Here is a 24,255-nt window from a genome sequence, read left to right as displayed (position 1 = left end):
GTAGGAACAAACTGCGACTTTGGAATATATAGAATCCAGCCGTGTTGCCGTTACACTTCCAGAGAAAGTGATACGCTGTTCAGCAACTGCTCTCTTGATCTCGCTTTTATGAGGAGATCATCCAAGTACGTGATAATAGTGACACCTTGCTTCCGCAGGAGCACCATCATTTCCGCCATTACCTTGGTGAATATTCTCGGGGCCGTGGAGAGACCGAACGGCAACGTCTGAAATTGGTAATGACAATCCCGTACCGCAATTCTGAGGTACGCCTGATGAGGTGGATAAATGGGGACATGCATGAAGGTATGCATCCTTTATGTCCCGAGTCACCATAAAATCTCCCCCTTTCAGGCTTGCAATGACCGCTCTTAGCGATTCCATCTTGAACTTGAACCTTTTCAGGTATATGTTCAGGGATTTTAAATTCAATATGGGTCTGACCGAACCGTCTGGTTTCAGGACTACAACATGGTCGAATAATAACCCCCTCCTTGTTGAAGGAGGGGAACCTTGACCACCACCTGTTGAAGATACAATTTGTGAATTGCAGTTAACACTGTTTCCCTCTCGTGGGGGGAAGCCGGCAGGGCCGTCGGTGAGGGGGCATCTCCTCAAAGTCCAGCTTGTATCCCTGAGACACAATATCTATTGCCCAGGGATCTAACAGGGAGTGAACCCACTTGTGGCTGAACTTACAAAGGCGTGCCCCCACCGGGCCTAGCTCCTCCTGTGGAGCCCCAGCGACATGCGGTGGATTTTGAAGAGGCCGGGGAGGACTTCTGTTCCTGGGAACTAGCTGTGTTGTGCAGCTTCTTTCCTCTGCCCCCGCCTCTGGCAAGAAAGGACGCACCTCGGACTTTCCTGTTTCTTTGTTCGAAAGGCTGCATTTGATAATGTAGTGCTTTCCTAGGCTGTGCAGAAATATAAGGCAAAATATCAGAATTACCAGCTATAGCTGTGGAGACCAGATCCAAGAACCCTTCTCCACACAATCCTCAGCCTTCCATATGCCTCTTAAGTCGGCATCATCTGTCCATTGCATATTCTACAGGATACGTCAAGCAGAAATCGACATAGCTTTGACTCTAGGACCCAGTAGACTCATGTCTCTTTGGGCATGTTATATATATATATATATATATATATATATATATATATATATCTCTTAAGATAGCATCTTTAATATATATATCTCTATATATACATATATATATATATATATATATATATACATACTAGGGTCTCAATCTCTGCTGATAAGGTACCTGTCCACGCTGCCGCAGCGCTATAAACCCATGCCGACACAATCGCCGGTCTGAGTAGTGTACCAGAATGTGCACGCTATCTGCAGGATCCCTGAGAATAGCTGTTACGTCAGGGCTACCTTTTGGCAAACGTGACACCCTAGAGGAAGATTCCCATCGTATCTTGGCCCTAGTGGGGAAAGGATACTCCCTGAGAATTCTTTGTGGGAAACGGCAGTCTCTTGTCTGGAGATTCCCGCTCTTTTTCATCATGAGAGGAGGGAAATTTACCTCAGCTTTCTTCCCCTTAAACATGTGTACCCTTGTGTCAGGGACAGATGACTCATCAGTGATATGCAAATCATCTTTTATTACAATAATCATATATTGAATACTTTTCTGCCATTTTGGCTGTAACTTTGCATTATCGTAGTCGACACTGGAGTCAGACTCCGTGTCGATATCAGTGTCTATTATTTTGGATAGTGAGCATTGAGAGACTCTGAAGGTCTCTGCGACATAGGGACAGACATGGGTAGATTCCCTGTCTGTTCTCTAATCTTTTGTGCAATAAATTCACCTTAGCACTTAATTACACATATCCAAACAGGTGTCGGCTTTGTCGACGGAGACACCCTCTCACACACATATTTGCTCCATCTCCTCCTTAGGGGAGCCTTTTACCTCAGACATGTCGACACACACGTACCGACACACCACACACTCAGGGAATGCTCATCTGAAGACAATTCCCCCATAAGGCCCTTTGGAGAGACAGAGAGAGAGTATGCCAGCACACACCCCAGCGCTATTAACCCAGGAATAACACAGTAACTTAATGTTAACCCAGTAGCTGCTGTTTATATTGATTTTTGCGCCTAATTATGTGCCCCCCCCTCTCTTTTTACCCTCTTCTACCGTGTAACTGCAGGGGAGAGGCTGGGGAGCTTCCTCTCAGCGGTGCTGTGGAGAAAAAACATGGCGCTGGTGAGTGCTGAGGAATAAAAGCCCCGCCCCCTCGACGGCGGGCTTCTGTCCCGCTTTCATGTACAATTTTGGCGGGGCTCATACATATATACAGTGCCCAACTGTATATATGCAAACTTTTGCCAAAGAGGTCTCTAATTGCTGCCCAGGGCGCCCCCCCCCCCTGCGCCCTGCACCCTTACAGTGACCGGAGTATGTGGGTGTAGTGTGGGAGCAATGGCGCACAGCTGCAGTGCTATGCGCTACCTCATGTGAAGACTGGAGTCTTCTGCCGCCGATTTCGAAGTCTTCTTGCTTCTTTCACCCGGCTTCTGTCTTCTGCGAGGGGGACGGCGGCGTGGCTCCGGGATCGGACGACAAAGGGTGAGATCCTGTGTACAATCCCTCTGGAGCTAATGGTGTCCAGTAGCCTAAGAAGCAGGACCTATCTGCGGAGAGTAGGGCTGCTTCTCTCCCCTCAGTCCCACGATGCAGGGAGTCTGTTGCCAGCAGAGCTCCCTGAAAATAAAAAAACCTAACAAAATACTTTCTTATAGCAAGCTCAGGAGAGCTCACTAAACAGCACCCAGCTCGTCCGGGCACAGATTCAAACTGAGATCTGGAGGAGGGACATAGAGGGAGGAGCCAGAGCACACCAGAATCTAAATTCTTTCTTAAAGTGCCCATGTCTCCTGCGGAGCCCGTCTATTCCCCATGGTCCTTACGGAGTCCCCAGCATCCACTAGGACGTTAGAGAAATGATGGTGGTCCTGCGCAAGCATGGAGTCACAATTATCCCATAATTGGACGATCTCCTGATAAAAGCGAGATCAAGGGAGAAATTGCTGAGCAGTGTGGCGCTCTCGATGAGAATGCTCCAGCAACACGGTTGGATTCTAAATCTACCGAAGTCACAGTTGATTCCGACAACTCTACTACTGTTCCTAGGCATGATACTGGATACGGAACAAATGAAGGTCTTCCTCCCAATAGAGAAAGCCCAAGACATACAGAACATGGTCAGAGACCTGCTAAAACCAAAACGGTGTCAGTTCACCAATGCACTCGAGTTCTGGGGGAAATGGTGGCAGCCTACGAGGCCATTCCCTTCGGAAGGTTCCATGCAAGGACTTTTCAATGGGACCTTCTGGACAAGTGGTCCGGGTCCCATCTGCACTTACATCGGAAAATAACTGTCCCCAGGGACCAGAGTGTCCCTCCTGTGGTGGTTGCAAAGTGCTCACCTACTGGAGGGTCGCAGGTTCGGAATTCAGGATTGGATCCTGGTTACCACGGACGCGAGCCTCCGAGGATGGGGAGCGGTCACACAGGGAAAAAAATTTCAGGGTCTTTGGTCAGACCAGGAGTCCTGTCTACACATCAATGTGTTGGAACTCAGGGCCATTTACAACGGCCTTCGACAAGCGGACAGTTTTCTTCGAAACCTACCGGTTTTGATTCAATCAGACAATGTCACAGCAGTGGCTCATGTGAACCGCCAAGGCGGGACAAAAAGCAGAGTCGCAATGGCGGAAGCCACAAGGATCCTTCGCTGGGCGGAAAATCATGTAAGCGCTCTGTCAGCTGTCTTCATTCCGGGAGTGGACAACTGGGAAGCAGACTTCCTCAGCAGACACGATCTCCATCCAGGAGAGTGGGGACTTCATCAAGAAGTCTTTGCAGACGTAACACGTCTTTGGGGAACTCCTCAAATAGACATAATGGCGTCACGCCTCAACAAAAAACTTCGGAGGTACTGCGCCAGGTCTCGGGACCCTCAGGCAATAGCAGTAGACGCTCTGGCAACACCGTGGGTGTTCAAATCGGTCTACGTGTTTCCTCCTCTTCCTCTCATCACAAAAGTGTTGAGGATCATAAGACGAAGAAGAGTACGAACGATACTCGATGTCCCAGACTGGCCTCGAAGGGCCTGGTACTCGGATCTACAAGAGATGCTCACAGGAGATCCCTGGCCTCTTCCTCTGAGGGAAGACCTGTTGCAGCAGGGGCCCTGTGTATTTCAAGACTTACCGCGGTTACGTTTGACCGCATGGCAGTTGAACGCCGAATCCTAGCGAAAAAGGGGATTCCGGATGAGGTCATCCCTACTTTAATAAAGGCTAGGAAGGAGGTGACGGTTAAGCATTATCACCGTATCTGGCGAAAGTATGTGTCTTGGTGTGAAACCAAGAATGCACCTACGGAAGATTTTCATCTGGGTCGTTTTCTCCACTTCCTACAGACAGGAGTGGATATGGGCCTGAAATTAGGCTCTGTTAAGGTACAGATTTCGGCCCTCTCGATTTTCTTTCAGAAGGAATTGGCTTCTCTTCCAGAAGTCCAGACGTTTGTAATGGGAGTGCTGCACATCCAGCCCCCTTTTGTGCCTCCAGTGGCACCATGGGACCTGAACGTGGTGTTGCAGTTCCTAAAATCACACTGGTTTGAACCGCTTAACAAGGTTGAGTTGAAATTTCTTACCTGGAAGGTGGTCATGTTGTTGGCCTTAGCATCAGCAAGGCGAGTGTCAGAATTGGCGGCTTTGTCACACAAGAGCCCCTACTTGATTTTTCATGTGGATCGAGCTGAATTGAGGACACGTCCGCAATTTTTGCCTAAAGTGGTTTCTTCGTTCCATATGAATCAACCTATTGTGGTGCCTGTGGCTACAAGTGACCTGGAGGATTCCAGATCCCTGGACGTAGTCAGGGCCTTAAAAATTTATGTAGCCAGGACGGCTAGAATTAGGAAAACAGAGGCTCTGTTTGTCCTGTATGCAGCCAATAAGATTGGCGCTCCTGCTTCAAAGCAGACTATTGCTCGCTGGATCTGTAATACGATTCAGCAGGCACACTCTACGGTGGATTGCCGGTACCAAATTCGGTTAAGGCCCATTCCACTAGGAAGGTGGGCTCTTCTTGGGCGGCTGCCCGAGGCGTCTCGGCATTACAACTTTACCGAGCGGCGACTTGTTCGGGGTCAAACACTTTTGCTAAATTCTACAAGTTTGATACCCTGGCTGATGAGGACCTAGCGTTTGCTCAGTCGGTGTTGCAGAGTCATACGCACTCTCCCGCCCGATTGGATGCTTTGGTATAAACCCCATGGTCCTTACGGAGTCCCCAGCATCCTCTAGGACGTAAGAGAAAATAAGATTTTAACCCTACCGGTAAATCTATTTCTCCTAGTCCGTAGAGGATGCTGGGCGCCCGTCCCAGTGCGGAAACTCTGCAAGACTTGTATATAGTTGTTGCTTACATAAGGGTTATGTTACAGTTGACATCGGTATTGGACCGTTACTGTCGTTTGTTCATACTGTTAACTGGTTATGTATGTTCCAGGTTACATGGTATGATTGGTGTGGGCTGGTATGAATCTTGCCCTTGGATTGCTAAATCCTGCCTTGTATTGTCCATCTCCTCTGGGCACAGTTCTCTAACTGAGGTCTGGAGGAGGGGCATAGAGGGAGGAGCCAGTGCACACCCATAGTCAAAGTTCTTTTTAGGTGCCCTATCTCCTGCGGAGCCCGTCTATACCCCATGGTCCTTACGGAGTCCCCAGCATCCTCTACGGACTAGGAGACATAGATTTACCGGTAGGTTTAAAATCTTATTTTTTCCACGTCGACCATTTTCCATGTCGACCTAATGACCATGTCGACCTAATGACCATGTCGACATAATGCACGTCGACCAAACGTGGTTGACACAATGTATGTCGACCTAACTCATGTCGACCTAATGACCGCCATCCGTTATATCTACCCAACCTGCACTGCACGGCGTTGGTATGAATGATCGACAATGTTAAGGTCGACACTCATTAGGTCGACCACTATTGGCCTGGTCGACATGGACAAATGGTCGACACATGAAGGTCGACACATGAAAAGATCAATCCGGGCAGCCACAGGAGCTGCGCTGGCCGGGAGCTGCTCCTGAAATGCAAAAGCATTGCCGCTGTGCGATGCTTTTGCCCTTATGCGGGGGGAGGGGGGGGGGGCGGCACTAACATGCGGGGCGGACTAGCCCTAAGCTCCTCCCGCATGTCTGAGTGCCTGATCGTAGCACAGCTACGATCAACTCAGAATGACCCCCATGTGCACTGCAGGGGGGGCAGATGTAAAATTTGCAGAGAGATTTAGATTTGGGTGGGTTATTTTATTTCTGTGCAGGGTAAATACTGGCTGTTTTATTTTTACACTGCAATTTAGATTTGAGTTTGAACACATCCCACCCAAATCTACTCTCTCTGCACATGTTATATCTGTCCCCCCTGCAGTGCACATGGGGGTTCATTCCAACCCGATCGCACGCTGCGCTTCTTCGCAGCCGTGCGATCGAGTCGGAACTGCGCATGTTCTGTGGCCGCATTGCACAGGTGCGTCATTGCCCGGCGATGGCCGTCGCCGAGCAGCGACACCGCTAATAAAGAAAGCGGTCGCAGCAGCGACCGCAAGAAGACTGACAGGAGAAAGGCGGAACTGGCCGTCAACTCACCGTTTTCTGGGCGTGGAGATCCAAACTCAGGCGTGTTGAGGCATTTGGAGGGCGGATGTCTGACGTCAAAATTATTTTGTATGCAAATACAGATGCAGACACACACAGAATATAGGCATGCCACATATCATTAAGCTGATTGGGTGTCCTATTTGGGGTGGTATTCATGTGACCGCCGGTCAGCTGACCGACAGTCACATGACCTCCTCCGTGAGCCCGACGGCATGCCGACCAACAGGGACTATTTCCACTCGTGGGTGTCCACGACACCCATAGAGCGGGAATAGAACCCGTGGCGACCGCAGGTCGCCACCGAGCCCGCAGCGTGGCGGTAAGGAGACCGCCGGTCACCAGTACTACACCCTCCTATTTGCATAGCAATGCAAATAAGATGCATTTAAAAAAAAAAAAAAAAAGACGCCTGCTGCTAACAGAGTTGCAGTCATCTCACTCACGTCATTATATAATATAGTTCATTCAGAGAATAAAATTAATGAACTACAATATCTAAATGTAGATCAAAAGCTGAACCCTAAAATAACCAGAGCAGTCTTCTTGGTCTATGACCAACCATAGGACATGATTCAAATGTGGTTGGAGCTGCTATCGCTGCTGCCTACATATCAATGCAGCAGGTAGTGCCACCGCTCCTGCTTGTATTAGTGATCCAAGCTACATCCTAGGATCATCTGCGACACCATCAACAGGCTGCGTGATTCATGGGGATCGCACATACAACAAAGAGGCCAGGAAATCATCCTCTGATGGAGATCCTGGCCTCGTCCCTTTTCTACAATGGCGGTAACACGCCCACGTTTTGAGAAACGGAGGCTGCCACTGCCTACTTCCTGCACACAAATGCCATCAGACTGACACCGAACTGCGTCATGTGCAGTACGGGTTCAGCGCATGCGCTAAGTACGAAGCATTGGTACTTTGCAGCATGTGCCGCAATAGGGTTGGGACCTTGAATCAGGCCCATTGTGAAGCTGCACTGGTTAACACTGACAAGATGGGAGAAGGTTTGTGTCATTCAAATTAGGCTTTGCTAATTATAAATCCTATTGGATTAAAAAAAGCAACACTGGAAAGTATCCCCCTGGGTTCAGGCATCTAAAAATTGGGTATAAGTAGTTGTGTGATGTTAAGATCTTTTTTGTTGTTTTTTTATAGCATTTTTTCTTGCCGTACTACAGGTTCCAACAGACTCTAGCTGACAGTGTATTCTGGTGCTTATGGTTCCACAAGCCCTAGCATACCCAAACAGTTAAGGGCTGCCAAGGACACTGTACGTGTGAGATGCGTAATAATCTGCCTATGGACATGTGCATATTGTTGTACTGAAATGCATCTTTTACTCTAAACAAGCAGAGGTAGGTCTCACTTTGCACCAGCTGTAACTGTCCTAACTCTAATACCCCTTTCGCACAGAAAGGTACATTACCAGGTGAAGCAGTTCTACCCAGTAATTTGCCGATAAACACAGGTCCTTTTTCTGTGTGAAAGGGTCAACCCGGGTTGAAATTCCTGTGACTTTGACCCAGGAATTTACCAGGGTCGGAGACCCAGGAATTTCTACCCAGGTTGACCCTTTCACACAGACAAAATACCCTTGTTGATACGCAAATTGCCGGGCAGAAAATATTGACCCAGTAATTTGCTTCTCTGTGTGAAAGGGTGGTCAGGCAGAGACCGGCAAAATCACCCGGCACTCAAATGCCGGGTAAATGCCGGGATTTCTGTCTGAAAAGGGTATGAATGACGCTTTCTGTGTTTAACTAGGTTGTGCCTGGCAATAATAGCAGTGTCTCATATATATATATATATATATATATACTTACTATTTCATTCAGAACCAGTGATATGAATCTGAAACAACTGTAATACTTATATCATCTGTTGGCTGGAACAGTTACCACTGTATGACATGGCTAGGGGTCTATTCATGAAGTAGTGAAAAGAGTGGAGAAGTGAGCCTGTGGAGAAGTTGCCCATGACAACCAATCAGCTGCTCCGTACAATTGTATAGTATGCAAATTTTAAAGGTCACTTCAATGCTGATTGGTTGCCACAGGCAACTTCTCCACTGGCTCCAAACTTCACTGCTTCATAAATAGACCCCTAAGAGAGAAGTTTGCATTAAAGATAGTTTGACTTGCACTTCTTTCATGCTGTAGTGTATTTTTTTTCCACTTCTTTTTGTATACTACTGTAACCAGTTGCTTTTTTTCAGACAAGACCCTCTATAGCTTAGATCAGTGGTTCCCAAACGTGGTCCTCAAGGCACTTTAACAGTCTCTAGACTTTAAAGGTATCCATGCTAAAGCACAAGTGACTTTTTTAGTACCTCAGTCAGTGTGATTATACCATTTGTACACAAGCATGGATATCCTTAAAACCTGGGCTGTTAGGGTGGCTTGAGGACATACTTGCCTACTCTCCCGGAATGGCCCGGGAGGCTCCCGAAAATCAGGCGGCCCTCCCGGCCCCCCGGAAGAGCTGCAAGTCTCCCGATTTCAGGGGTCCCCCCTGCCCGTCCGCTTACTTAGTGTGTAAAGTGGGCGGTCTGGGCAGTAGATGACGTGATTCTTGCTGAATCGCGTCATCATAGCCACGCCCCCTGCAGTGTAATGAGATCGTGGCATTACAGAGTGGGGGCGTGGCTTAAAGGAGGTGCCGCTGTAACTCCGCCACTGTCCCGCCCCCATCCCGCCTCCGGTCTACCCCCTCCTCACGTCACAGCCCTCCCCCTGCCTCCCTGCTGAGCCGACCTGGCTGCTCTCTCCCGCAGAGAGCAGCCAGAATGACGGTAAGTATGCTTGAGGACCATGCTTGGGAACTGGCTTAGATGAATAACTGGTATGTCAATAAGAGAATCTTGCTACACCCTTTGCAGAACATAAAAGCACTGCCAGTATGTTCTGAAACATATTTTGCTTTTCTGGGGTAGTTAAGTACTTTGTTTCCCCAAATACAAAATAAGTTCATTACAAATAAACAGGTCTGCAGCCTTTGTCCATTACTGCTATAATACTGTAGCCAGCATGCGGAACCCCAGATCTAACTAAGAGAAGAGAAATCTGGAAGAAGTGTGTAGGCTGCCATGTTATTGGAATAGGTGAGTGACTGCAGGAAGTGGCATGTAAAGCGGTTCCCCAGGATACTAGAATATGATCCCACTCTCATGCTGTGTATTATAATACATTTCATATGTTAGTCAGTGTATGCATCATTGTCACTTGAAAAGAGAATTAGGTACATCGCAAGTAAGGGAGAGAAGTAAAAGGAAAGAGGAAGCGAGGGAGTGAGAGAGTCATGGTAGAGGGGTGGGAGTGTGCAGATTCTGGTACATGGTGATCTGTGCAGGAGGAGGAGGAGGTTTCCATGGTAACTGAATTCCTACTCCTTCCTCCCTCCCCAGGATAATTAACCCTTGGATTTCAGGAACCTGCCTCAGGGGAGTCACCAGCTGTCAGGCAGCAGAATGTGTACAGGGCCAGCAAGCACATGCTGTATCTGTATGGACAGATAGATGTGTGAATAGATAGATAACAAGATAGCTGCTTATAGATAGAGAAAATAGGAGATAGCGATAGATAGATAGATAGATAGATAGATAGATAGATAGATAGATAGATAGATAGATAGATAGATAGATAGATAGATAGAATTTTGATTACGTTATTATACTAGTATGAATCATTTTTTTCATAAACTCCAGTTCTTATACTGTGTTACTAAACACTATTTTATTGTACCATAAAGCACAAAAACTGCAGATGCTCATGTAACATCCATGCACTTACCATGTATTAAAGGTGATGAAATGTATGCACATATTCTTCGGCACTGTCATACAAACCCTTCGCTTAAGATCAGCTTCATATTTTCCATACATACTTGAATCGCATTTACTTGGAACACAAAAATGGTATTTGGCATGAAAATGCTGCATCATTTCTGCATGCATGTGGGGAAAAGACCTAAGTGTACATGTACTTGTAGGTTGTCTCCCTAGGTTTCCGTTCTTTCACACAGCCTCCATTTTACAACACTCAGATTACTCCGTCCATTTTCTGAGCAGACAGACTGTAATGCAGGAAAATATCAACTCCCTCCAACGTCAGCCCACTCACATGGGTAATATAATAATGTATAATAGAATATATATATACTGTATATGTACACATACTAACAAATGTATATTTGTATCCTGTGTATGAAAAGAATATGGCAAAATATAGACCAAAATTATAGGCAGTATAGATCTGTATATCTATTGGGAGAAGAATCAGGAGCAATAAAGAATACTTATGGGGGTCAAAGAGCAAGACACTTAACAGCTTCAGGATGAGGCACAGATGGGGCGGGTAGGTCATGTGCAGTAGTTACTCTGACTTTGGGTGTCTCACTACCTGTGAAAGTGAAGAGGAGCACCTGTTGAAGAGCAAGTATTAGTAAAGTCTAGCACATTTGACAGGCATCCCACATATGTATGCGTGTGTGTGTGTGGGGGGGGGGTCACCTTTCTTGGGGACAATTTAATTCACCACAGAAGTGTTACTCTCTAGCTCACTTCAAATTAAGATGTATTAAAGTATTAAAGTATTAAAGCGTAGTCTCATTCATTTGTTAGGTAACTTCACTCACTAAGCAGCCTCAATCATTGGCAAAGTAACCTCGTGTGAGGAGAGCACCTCTTCCTCTCCTATGGTACAGCAGACAGCACCACCATTTCAGACATACCAAAAACGACACAGTCTTATACTTACATTTATTACCAGACACACCCTGTATTTCTTATATTAGAACAAGTATATTCCCCACCACAGTGTGATCTATCTGTAATTACTAATCACCATCTTCCTCTTTATGGGCCTGAACATCCTTGTTCATCGATTACCAAGTTATTATTTCACTAATATGTACAAGTCTTACTGCACTTCCATCTGCAAAATAGACTGTTGGGAGCCCTCAGCTGTGAGAAAACGCATATGTGCCTCCACCCACACAATGTGCAAGATTCATGTATGGGAATACATATAAACGTTTGTCCTTTTGAATGAAGAGACATCTGCAACAATCTACATAAAATAACACAATATATATACCCACATATCATAAAAGTAAACATTTGTATATTTAAATTCTTAAAACCATTTGATTGTATACACCCACACCCAAGTACAATTGTGCTCTATACATATTATATAATGATCTTACCACATGAGAATAATTTGTGTTTTACATGTATGTATATACAGACAACTTTCATTTTCCTGAATTTATGAATATGATACTTGACATCCAATACACGTGCAATAATGTGAGGGGAAGAAAGGCTCCCCAAATTCAGTGAGGGGAGAAAAGGAACCAGTAGGTGGAAAAGATGACAGATGAAATGGTTCGAGGAGATTTAGGGGTTGTGTGGTGGGGGTGAAGGGGTTATTTTATGAGATAACTCACCTGCTCATACCAGTCACGGTTGGTGCAAGTACACTCTGGCCACCAATTGGGGCTATTACCATTCATTTTTGGGGTGGCACTTTTGGGGGGGCCTTTCAAGGTTGGGGTAAGATTTTCACGTGTGGCTGGGACAAGCTTGGCTTTTCCGCGAGCCGTTGGGGTGACAGCAGGTTGTGACGGGAGGGTTTGAGAGCTATAACCTCCGTAGCCACCCCCATACTGCTCATGCTGCCACTCTCCATATGTTGGGGGTTCCATCCTGCGCAGAGCAGACATGCGAGATGCCTCGTAACACTCAGGACACTTGCAGCAATGATGGTGTTTGTGCATCATAGGATCCGACTCCAAAAAGAATAAGCGTAACCACAGACCAATCCAGTACCAAAATCCACCTCCTCAGCACAGAAAATGCCCCAAAATACTGTAAGGCTGTATTAATCTGCTGGTATCTCAGATTTTTCTTACAGGGCCACGTACCCAGGCACTGCTCACAATACACTCCAGTGAAAAAAAAGGTTAAACACCTGATCAGTGCCAAAAATGTACCTTAGATGAGATGGCTAATGCCCACAATATAGCAAAACATTGGCAAAAATAAAAACATAAAGGCAGATAGCAAATGTGGCCAATGGGGGAGGTGGTAAAGGCAGAATATTCTGTGTTATAAAATCCAATAAAAAAAAAAATCACCACAAAAAATACCAAAATCTGCCCTTATTTCCTTAAAAAAAATACTGATTTCCTGAGCATTATTCCTGCAGGTCTTCCCTCCTCCCACTTCTTGATGTAGGGAATCTGCTGAGGGAGGGGGGTTAAATAAGATGCAGTCTCCTGTGCTCCCCCTCAGCTCCGTCAATGTAAAGATGGCGTCGTTGATGCCCTTTTCTCTTTCTCAGCAGTGGTTACTGGGGTGAGGGGGCTATTTGCTCTCTCAGGCCCAATGTCGAGTGTGGGTGCCTCAGGCTGGGTGCAGGGTGCTCCTGGACGGTGTGCAGAGGAGGCTGTGCTGCTGGTCCCTGGTGGAGCTGCTGCCTCTCTGCCTCTGGATGCAGCATCTCCTGGTTGCAGCCAATCAGGAACCAGCAGCAGCATCAGCACCACCGGCTGTAACCCTATATCTGCCAGAAAAAGGCCTGCAGTGCATAGAGCTTGGATTTAGAGCTGCAACTGCCACAGTAGCTGCGGAGTTAATCAGCAAATTCTTAACGGGGACCGGGATCTGCAGCTGACGGATTCTAATGGGGGAGGATGAGAGTGGCAAGGGGGAGGGCCACCAACATTTTATCCAAGGATCCTAAATCAGAGCAGAGAAGGAACACCCACCCACTGAAGCTTTATTGCCTCATTTTGAGGTTGACAAGTGCTATTGAGTATTATCATAGACTTTGCACAGAGCTCTGCCGTGTCCTCCATGCAGCTCATCACATTTAGAGTAGAAATCACGTCTATGCTGTAATTATTCCTAGTGACAGATGCAGTGTGTGTAGAGTGCAGAACAGAATGTATAGGTTTTACAGCCACACATGTAATCTGCAACAATAATGTTGATGGGTAACATAAAAAATTAGAATTGTAAACTTGAAAATCAAATTACAGAAAGCATTTGACAGTTGAGCAAATACAGACACGGTTAATTAGGTAGACTTGTAGAATTGTGTTACATGCACAGCACAGTATGTAATAACCATGCTATGTATGAATGTACATCTGTGTGAAGAATATGACAGTCAACATGTCTGTTACATACAGTGCAGACTGTCTTGTGCAGATAAATTGAAATAAACCTACAGATGTGCCCTCATATACCTATCCTTTTCTGCGCCATATGGCGAGAGACACCTGGCATGGCTTAGATGCTCTACTATGGGTAACATATTATTGCATGTAAATGTGATAAATAGTAAATATATACTGATGCATCAGTTGTACAATCTTAGCTTTTACTGACTGGTAGTTGCTAAGATTATATACTTCAAACTGGACATCAAATCGCTCCATATACTCAGAGCAAATTAATTTCTTTGCTAACTAACAATTTGCTGTGACTAATTTTTTTCATAAATTACATATAATCTAGGTAAATAAGACTAAATATAGTTAATTGTAGAGGCAGTTCTGCTAACAAAAAGCTTATATAGTGATCCAAGTTACTGTAAGTGCTTGGGATATGAAATGGATTTTTACACACATATGGTAGTGTGCACTAATCAATCCCTGGAGAAAAAAATAAGAATAGTTTTTCTTCGAACTATGGGCCTAATTCAGACCTGATCGTAGCAGCAAATTTGTTAGTAGTTGGGCAAAACCATGTGCACTGCAGGGGAGGCAGATATAACATTTGCAGAGAGAGTTAGATCTGGGTGGGTTATATTGTTTCTGTGCAGGGTAAATACTGGCTGCTTTATTGTTACACTGCAATTTAGATTTCAGTTTTAACACACCCCACCCAAATCTAACTCTCTCTGCACATGTTATATCTGCCTCCCCTGCAGTGCACATGGGGGGGTCATTCTGAACCGATCACACGCTGCAGTTTATCGCAGCGGTGCGATCGGGTCAGAACTGCGCATGCGCCGGCGCCTGCCGTCGGGCCGCTACAATCGCCTCTGCCTGATTGACAGGCAGAGGCGGTCGCTGGGCGGAACGGCAGCGTTTTGGCGCCGTTTCGTGGGAAACTGTGAGATGCCTTTGCCTTTCTGTGGGGAAGGAGGGCGGCACTGACATGCGGGGCGGGATAGCATGTCAGTGTAAATGATCGTAGCTGTGCTAACAAATTTGCTGCTACGATCAGGTCTGAATTACCCCCTACATCTCTGATTTTATGCTTTGATTAAATCTATAATTTGGCTGTATAAACTGTAATGTCTCAATAAAAATAATTGTTAAAAAAAAAAAATTCTAAGAACCAAAGAAAAGTACAAGACATGCTGAGGCACAGATTTAATTAATTGTGGCCAGTTCAGTCGTAGTTGCACCTGCATTGCATGCATGCATAAAAAAAATTATTATATTCACCCATGTGCAACCACACTGCCCTTTCCATACACCCGGTTAAAAAGTCATTACCAGTACACACTTGAACAGGCCTATACCTGGTGCTAGAGATCTGTATGAAAACAGACAGATCTCCACATAAGCACGTCCCAGCATAACTTGCAGTTCTATTGAAACGCCCTCACTGAACTTAGACTACATGCGAACACGGGGCCTAATTCATACCTCCCAACATGACCCTCTCCAGGAGGGACACAATGCTCTGCTCCTGGACTTTTCTCTTCATTTATGATTGCCATCACCTGTACTGAACAGGTTAATGGATAAGAAAGGTGTTTCAGCACAGGTGAGGGCAATCATAGATTAACAGGGAGGTCCAGGAGCAGAGATTCTGTCCCTCCTGGAGAGGGTTGTGTTGGGAGGTACGTAATTCAGACCTGATCGTAGCAGCAAATTTGTTAGCAGATGGTCAAAACCATGTGCACTGCAGGGTGGGCAGATGTAACATGTGCAGAGAGAGTTAGATTTGGGTGGGTTATATTGTTTCTGTGCAGGGTAAATACTGGCTGCTTTATTTTTACACTGCAATTTAGATTTCAGTTTTAACATACCACACCCAAATCTAACTCTCTCTGCACATGTTATATCTGCCCCTCACTGCAGTGCACGTGGTTTTGCCCATCTGCTAACAAAGTCTGAATTAGGCCCCGAGTTTCCACCCAGTGAAACCCTTTCAGCCACAAGCTGAAACGTGTTACTGAGTTACGTACAACTCTGAATTGCCCGAAGATGTGCGCTTGGCTCCAAATATGTCCATTGCAAAAACGTAGGATCCGTCTGCAAAACTGGATTACATTCAACCCACTGTCACTGTACAGGACATTTGGGAAAGGCATCGGAGGATGTAGCTCCCGGGTTAAGTGCCCGGAACCAATCAATTTCCTTGTGGTAAGCCCACAACTAGAGGATTTCAAGTTGCATACATAACTAGTGGCTCTAGGGTAAATCCGCAGGCTTGCCGCGTGTGGTAACATTGTGCGTCAACAGACCTGCGTCTACCAATTAACCCAGTAGATACAGCTAATCACGATAAAGGCTGGATACACACTATAAACTTATCTGACCAATCTTTCTGGTTGGAACAAAAATCTGGTAATGTATAGGGGTTAGGTAGGGGTAGCAATGACCATTTGCTCCAAAACACTAGAAAACGGACAAAGGCCCTCATTCCGAGTTGATCGCACGGTAGCATTTTTTTGCAGCCGTGCGATCAGATAGTTGCCGCCTATGGGGGAGTGTATTTTAGCTTAGCAAGTGTGCGTTCACTTGTGCAGGGGAGCTGTGCAAAAAGTTTTTGTGCAGTTTCTGAGTAGCTCTGAACCTACTCAGCTACTGCGATCACTTCAGCCTATCAGGTCCCGGAAATTACGTCAGACACCGCCCTGCAAACGCCTGGACACGCCTGCGTTTTCCACAGCACTCCCAGAAAACGGTCACTTGCCACCTTGCTGTCAATGCTGTCTTGCTGTCAATCACCGCTGTGATCGCGTTCTTTGTAAGGTCCCACACTGCCCGGCATTGGGCAGTGATGTGCCTGCGCATTGCAGTCGTGGCGCATGCGCAGTTCAGACTCGATCGCACCGATTCGAACAACTGCAGCGTGTGATCGGGTCGTAATGACCCCCAAAAATGGATGTTCGGACAAATAAGTGAAATCCATTTGATTTAACAAATTTATCCGAAGGACCATTTTTGCCCATTTTCTGGCTTTTGGGAGCAAATGGTTGATTGTCATTTGCTCCCATACATTACCAGATTGTCGCTCCAAACAGAAAGACTGAACAGATACTGTAATCTTATAGTGTGTATCCAGCTATAGCAGGGACGTGCAGTGAGCTAAAAAGCTAAGGAGGCACTAGCTAGCACCAGAGCCAGATTTACACATAAAATATCAGCCAAAGGGTGCACCTGGGCATTATACACAGGTGCAGTAGTATAAACTCCTGGAAATTTGGTGAGTTTTGATCAGAGATGTGCGGAAAAGATAGATAGGTGAGGCCATAACTTTTTACTCCAGAGTTTTGGCTATAAAAATTATTAGAATAATACAAAGAAGATATTTCAAACATATTCTTTGTATTTTTCATATACTTTATACAGTCATAACTCTGGTACAAACGTAAGTATGAAAGGAAAGGCTCTGCCTCACCCCACTGCACGTCACTGAGCTATAGACTCGGCAGACGCGATGCAATCAACTGAATACGACTGGGACCTTAACCCGGCAGCTACAATACATCCCCGCAATGCTAACTGAATTGCCCCCAAAGAGCTTCATGAAAAGCTGTAAGTAAGAGGAACTTCTATTTCTATTTACATCATTATCACGCTCAGTTTGCAGTCTTTTGAATCACGTAATTAAACCACTGAAATGGAAACTTTAAAAAAAAAATAGCTTTTCTCCAAAGAAATTAGCATTTTAAGACCCCATTTTAAACTGAGCTGCCTTTTCATGAGTTAAATTATTGTGGTAAGCAAATATCTACTACAGTATATTTCAGATCTACAGCTCATTAGCATGACGGGGATGCACATGTACAATTGCAGCTAATTGTAAGCAAATTGCTACCATTTATGACTCAGAGCTTAAGAAAGATATTGCACTTAAGTAAAGAACAGTATCCACACCAATTTAGATTTTTCTAGAAATAGGATATATACCTTGTAAAATAACATGGATTCTATAGCTCAGAGGGCTACATGCAGATTTGAAGGCAACTTGTGCCGCATTGCGTGCATGGTAATAAGAAATGCGTATATTGGGCATGATTCAGAGGTGGACAAGAATGTGGCCGCCGCTAAGTTTTTTGACAGCTGTGCGACAATAGGCAAATGCCGCAGGAAGTGTCTAGTGTAAAAAGATGCCCACTGTCAGTTTCTCAGATCCATTGCCAAGTCTATAGATGCAGCATCAGATTAACATCGCAACCATCGCATTGGACATCTTAGTGACTCTCAGGATGTCTGCAGGGGCTAGTAACAGCGCGTCCGAAGACGCACCCACCTACTTCAGCACGCTCCCAAAACGGAGCAGACAGGCCTCCTTTTTGAAGACCGTTACTTCTCTCTTCCCCCAAAAGCCTGCAGCATGTCCATCATGATGCAGCATCCAAGGCATTGCAACCGGGGTCAAAGTAACATTGCAACACACGCGCACTGAGACCCCCCCAGAACATGCGCAGTTCTGAAACCATTGATCATTTGCAACCGTATCGGAACTGCGTGCGGGTCTGAATCAGGCCCACTGTCTTGTGTGCAGGGTGTACTCGCATCAGCCCTATACTAGGTGCCAATGATATTTCTTAAACCATTTGTATTTACAATTCAGGTACTACGCATTTTTTGCGGAAACACTTCTGCCTATGTCAGGGCACTCCATTACAGCCCAGTTACACCTGTCAGCCGCAAGCAGAGATGCTACTGAAATATGTACAACAGTGTACTGTCTGTACGTCCTTGCAGCACAGCGCAAAACACGCAAGACAGGCTGCACAAATGGGCGCATGTTCCACTCAGCACCACAATCTTTTTATAACACATGATATTCACAAGCGTTCAGTGCCAAGTTTATTGAACGATACAGAGCATAACTACATCAGTGAATATATCAGGAGTCCAAATGAAAAATGACATGATTAGTAAAGAAAAACAGACACTTCTGCAACAATATGTTTCACTTTTGCCCACAGAAACATTTAGTATTCAGGCCCAAATGTATTAAGCTTTAACAGGTGATAAAATAGGATTTTAATAACCTACCGGTAAATCCTTTTCTCGTAGTCCGTAGGAGATACTGGGAATCCATTTAGTACCATGGGGTATATATGAATCCACTTGGAGCCATAGGAACTATAGAAGTTTGATAACGTGTACTGGCTCCTCCCTCTACGCCCCTCCTACCAGACTCTGTCTACGAAACTGTGCCCGAAGAGACGGACATACTTTGAGAGAAGGAAATAGATAAGGAAAGTGGTGAGATTTCAAACCAGCACAACCAGAACAAGAGGAAAGCCATGCTAACCAAACTTGAAAACAGGGACAGCAATAGCTGAATCAAACAACAGGTCTTAAACAAGTAACCGTGCAGGAAGAACGAAGCACCGGGTGGACGCCCAGTATCCCCTATGGACTACGAGAAAAGGATTTACCGGTAGGTTATTAAAATCCTATTTTCTCTTACGTCCTAGGAGATACTGGAAATCCATTTAGTACCATGGGGAAGTACCAAAGTACCCAAACCAGATGGGAGAGTGCTGAGGTTACTGCAGAACAGATTGACAAAACTGAAGGTCCTCAGAGGCCAAGGTACCAAACTTGTAAAACTTGGCAAACGTGTTCGAACCCGACCAAGTAGCTGCTCGGCAGAGCTGTATTGCCGAGGCAGCCCGGGCAGTCACCCAAGAGGAACCCACCGACCTAATAGACTGGGCCTGTACAGATCTCAGACTCTGCAAACCTGCCGTGGTAAAGGAATGCTGGAAAGTGAGCCTAATTCAGCGTGCAATAGACTGCTTTGAAGCATGACACACAATCTTGCTGGCATCATATAGAACGAACAGCGAGTCTGATTTCCTGTGACAAGCAGTTCGCTTTACATATACCTTCAAAGCCCTTACCCACACCCAAGATGGCCGCCGGGAACACAGCCCAGCCTGTACACAGAAGCCCTGGCTCCACAGCAGCACCGCTAACCCCTGCCGGAGGGACATGCTGCCAGTCTGCAGAGCCGCCAACCAGTGCCCCTGCCTGTCCTCCCAGCGCACCCTGCCGGGCACCAGCAGCCCACACCTCCGCCAGCTGGACCTCTCCAAAGGTACGGAACAGGTAAGAGCCGGCTCCCCTGCACAGTCTCCCGCCACACCGTGACATTACCCCCCCCCTCCTTTTTAGAGTGGCCCCTGGACACAATTTAGGCTTCTCTGGATGTTCAGAATGAAATTCGTGAACTAATGCTGGGGCATGAACATCTATCGCGTACTCCCAGGACCGTTCCTCCGGACCATATCCTTTCCAGTCCATTAGGTACTGTAACTGACCATAACGAATTCGGGAGTCAAGTACCTTTTTAACCTCAAACTCTATTCCACTATGGGTGAGTACTTTGGGTTGTCGTGGTAACAGTCTCCGAAAATTGGTTCAAAACTAAAGGTTTTAGCAAGGAAACATGGAAAGAATAAATTTTGAGGTAAGGGGGTAGTTTGAGTTTATAAGACACTGGATTCATTATTCCCACAATTGGAAAAGGACCTAAAAAGCGGGGGGCAAATTTAATTGAAGGTACTCGTAAGTGTAAGTTCCTTGTAGAAAGCCAAACTTGGTCTCCTACCTTGAGACTAAGAATTGTTCTTCGTTTTCTATAAGCCCATTTCTTATAACGAAGAGAAGCCTTTTGAAGATTGGTATGAACTCGATTCCAAATTATAAAAAACGCTTTAGGGAAGTCTCCACTGCTGGTAAGTCGAGTGCCGGTAGACTCTGAAATGCTGGAACTTTAAGATGGGCTCCGTAAACAATGAGAAAGGGCGTAAGCCCAGTAGAAGAATGGTAAGTATTGTTGTGGGCGAACTCAGCCCAAGGTAAATGTTCTACCCAATCATCCTGAGAAGGGGAAACGTGAATGCATAGAAAGGTCTCCTAATCTTGATTAACTCGTTCCGTGGAACCGTTGGACTGTGGATGATAGGCTGTGGAATACTGCAATTTGATTTGTAAGGCTGTACAGAGGGATTTCCAGAACTTTGCTACAAATTGCACCCCTCGATCAGACACTATTTCGGTGGGAAGACCATGAAGCCTGAAAATCTCGTAAATTAAATGATGGGCCAATTCAGACGCTGTTGGTCATTTCTTCAATGGTACAAAGTGGGCCATTTTGGATAATCGGTCTATCACCACCCAGATTGTAGTGTAACCTCTAGAACAGGAGTTCTCAAACTCGGTCCTCAGGACCCCACACAGTGCATGTTTTGCAGGTAACCCAGTAGGTGCACAGGTGTATTAATTACTCCCTGACACATTTTAAAAGGTCCACAGGTGGAGCTAATTATTTGACTTGCAATTCTGTGAGGAGACCTGCAAAACATGCACTGTGTGGGGTCCTGAGGACCGAGTTTGAGAACCTGTGCTCTAGAAGATGGTAAATCTATTATGCTGTCCATTGATAAATGGGACCATGGTTGAAAGGGTACAGAAAGAGGCAATAACTTCCCAGCCAGAGGTTGCCGAGAGACCTTGTGTTGGGCGCACTTAACGCAGGAGGAAATGAAGGCTGTCACATCTGCTTTTAGCGTGGGCCACCAATAGGATCTTTGCAGAAATTCCATTGTCTTGTGAACACCCGGATGACCTGAAAATCGGGACATGTGAGCCCAAGATATGAGTTTCTTCCGTAGTTGGGGAGTGACAAAAGTTTTCCCTGCAGGAGGTTGTAGACGAGTGGAGGAAAAAACTTTTGCATCTAGGATGGGGTGTGTTTGAGGAGGTTCTTCAGATTCAACGGAAGTAGTGGACCATGACAGAGCATCCGCTTTTAGATTCTGTGAACCGGTCCGATAAGTCAGGATGAACGAAAAGCGGGAGAAGAACATGGTCCAACGAGCAAGACTCAGATCTTTCAGGAAGGTTAAGTTCCGATGGTCTGTATAAATGGTAATAGGGAAGTTAGCTCCTTCCAGGAGGTATCGCCATTCCTCTAGGGCCAGCTTGACCGCCAACAACTCCTGCTCCCCGATAGTGTAGTTCTTCTCGGCGGGGAGAAACTTCTTCAAGAAGTAACCACAAGGATGGAGCTTATGATCTTTGTACCTTTGAGAGAGTACCGCTCCTACCGCTTCTGAGGAGGCGTCCACTTCAAGAAAAAAGGGGTTTATTTATATCTGGTTGGCTTAATACTGGTGCTGATATGAATGCTTGTTTACGCAGCTGGAAAGCGGACTCTGCTTCTGGGGACCAATGAGACGGGTCTGCTCCTTTTCGAGTAAGAGCGGTGATGGGGGCTACCAAGGCGGAGAATCCTCTAATAAATTTCCGATAGTAGTTAGAGAACCCTAGAAAAAGCTGCACCGCTTTAAGAGAGGAAGGTCTTGACCAATTCAATATTGCTTGTACTTTCTCCGGATCCATCTGTAATCTGGAGCCCGAAATGATATACCCTAGAAAGGGAACTGAAACCTGCTCAAAGAAGCATTTCTCTAGCTTGCAATACAGATGGTTCTCCCGCAGTCTAAGTAGTACCTCTAGAACGTGTCGTCGATGTGTTCCAAGGTCTGGGGAAAAGATTAAGATGTCGTCCAGATAGACCACGACAGATTGATATAGAAGGTCTCGGAAAATTTTGTTGACAAAAATAAGAATTTACTTACCGATAATTCTATTTCTCGGAGTCCGTAGTGGATGCTGGGGTTCCTGAAAGGACCATGGGGAATAGCGGCTCCGCAGGAGACAGGGCACAAAAAGTAAAGCTTTTACATGTCAGGTGGTGTGTACTGGCCCCTCCCCCTATGACCCTCCTCCAGACTCCAGTTAGGTACTGTGCCCGGACGAGCGTACACAATAAGGGAGGATTTTGAATCCCGGGTAAGACTCATACCAGCCACACCAATCACACCGTACAACTTGTGATCTAAACCCAGTTAACAGTATGATAACAGAGGAGCCTCTGAAAGATGGCTTCCTAAACAATAACCCGAATTAGTTAACAATAACTATGTACAAGTATTGCAGATAATCCGCACTTGGGATGGGCGCCCAGCATCCACTACGGACTCCGAGAAATAGAATTATCGGTAAGTAAATTCTTATTTTCTCTATCGTCCTAAGTGGATGCTGGGGTTCCTGAAAGGACCATGGGGATTATACCAAAGCTCCCAAACGGGCGGGAGAGTGCGGATGACTCTGCAGCACCGAATGAGAGAACTCCAGGTCCTCCTTTGCCAGGGTATCAAATTTGTAAAAATTTACAAACGTGTTCTCCCCTGACCACGTAGCTGCTCGGCAGAGTTGTAATGCCGAGACCCCTCGGGCAGCCGCCCAAGATGAGCCCACCTTCCTTGCGGAATGGGCCTTAACAGATTTAGGCTGTGGCAGGCCTGCCACAGAATGTACAAGTTGAATTTTGTTACAAATCCAACGAGCAATCGACTGCTTAGAAGCAGGTGCACCCAACTTGTTGGGTGCATACAGTATAAACAGCGAGTCAGATTTTCTGACTCCAGTCGTCCTTTAAATGTATATTTTTAAGGCTCTGACAACGTCCAACAACTTGGAGTCCTTCAAGTCGTCTGTAGCCGCAGGCACTACAATAGGCTGGTTCAGGTGAAACGCTGATACCACCTTAGGGAGAAAATGCGGACGCGTCCGCAGCTCTGCCCTATGTCGAATGGAAAATTAAATAAGGGCTTTTATAAGACAAAGCCGCCAGTTCAGATACTCTCCCGGCCGAAGCCAGGGCCAGTAACATAGTCACTTTCCATGTGAGATATTTCAAATCCACATTCTTTAGTGGTTCAAACCAATTGGATTTGAGGAAATCTAAAACTACATTTAGATCCCACGGTGCCACCTTAGGCACCACAGGAGGCTGTATATGCAGTACTCCTTTGATAAAAATCTGGACCTCAGGGACTGAGGCCAATTCTTTTTGGAAGAATATTGATAGGGCCGAAATTTGAACCTTAATAGATCCCAATTTGAGACCCATAGACAATCCTGATTGCAGGAAATGTAGGAAAACGACCAAGTTGAAATTCCTCCATCGGAGCACTCCGCTGCTCGCACCACGCAACATATTTTCGCCAAATACGGCGATAATGCTTCGCGGTGACTTCCTTCCTTGCCTTTATCAAGGTAGGAATGACTTCTTCTGGAATGCCTTTTCCTTTTAGGATCTGGCATTCAAACGCCATGCCGTCAAACGCAGCCGCGGTAAGTCTTGAAAAAGACAAGGACCCTGCTGAAGCAGGTCCCTTCTCAGAAGTAGAGGCCACGGATCGTCCGTGACCATCTCTTGAAGTTCCGGGTACCAA

At 45.9% G+C, this 24,255-nt stretch overlaps 1 protein-coding gene across 9 annotated transcripts in view; it reads right to left on the bottom strand.

Moving 5' to 3' along the window:
* Positions 1 to 24,255, bottom strand: part of DLG3 (discs large MAGUK scaffold protein 3) — a 699,019-nt gene that overhangs the window by 488,721 nt on the left and 186,043 nt on the right. The window contains exon 1 of one of the 9 annotated variants that reach the window (XM_063937113.1): positions 12,179 to 13,321. The exons of 7 other annotated variants lie outside the window; for them this stretch is intronic. In XM_063937113.1, the coding sequence (XP_063793183.1) occupies positions 12,179 to 12,511 (333 nt within the window). In that variant the 5' untranslated portion in view covers positions 12,512 to 13,321. Of the gene's footprint in view, positions 1 to 12,178; positions 13,322 to 24,255 lie in introns of those variants that run through there. One more of the 9 variants, XM_063937112.1, reaches the window with a different exon arrangement.

Source organism: Pseudophryne corroboree, chromosome 8 (genome assembly GCF_028390025.1).
Source record: "Pseudophryne corroboree isolate aPseCor3 chromosome 8, aPseCor3.hap2, whole genome shotgun sequence".
Lineage (NCBI taxonomy): Eukaryota > Metazoa > Chordata > Amphibia > Anura > Myobatrachidae > Pseudophryne > Pseudophryne corroboree.
The sequence above is the reverse complement of the archived record's forward strand: the minus strand, read 5'-3'. Positions and strand labels throughout refer to the sequence as shown.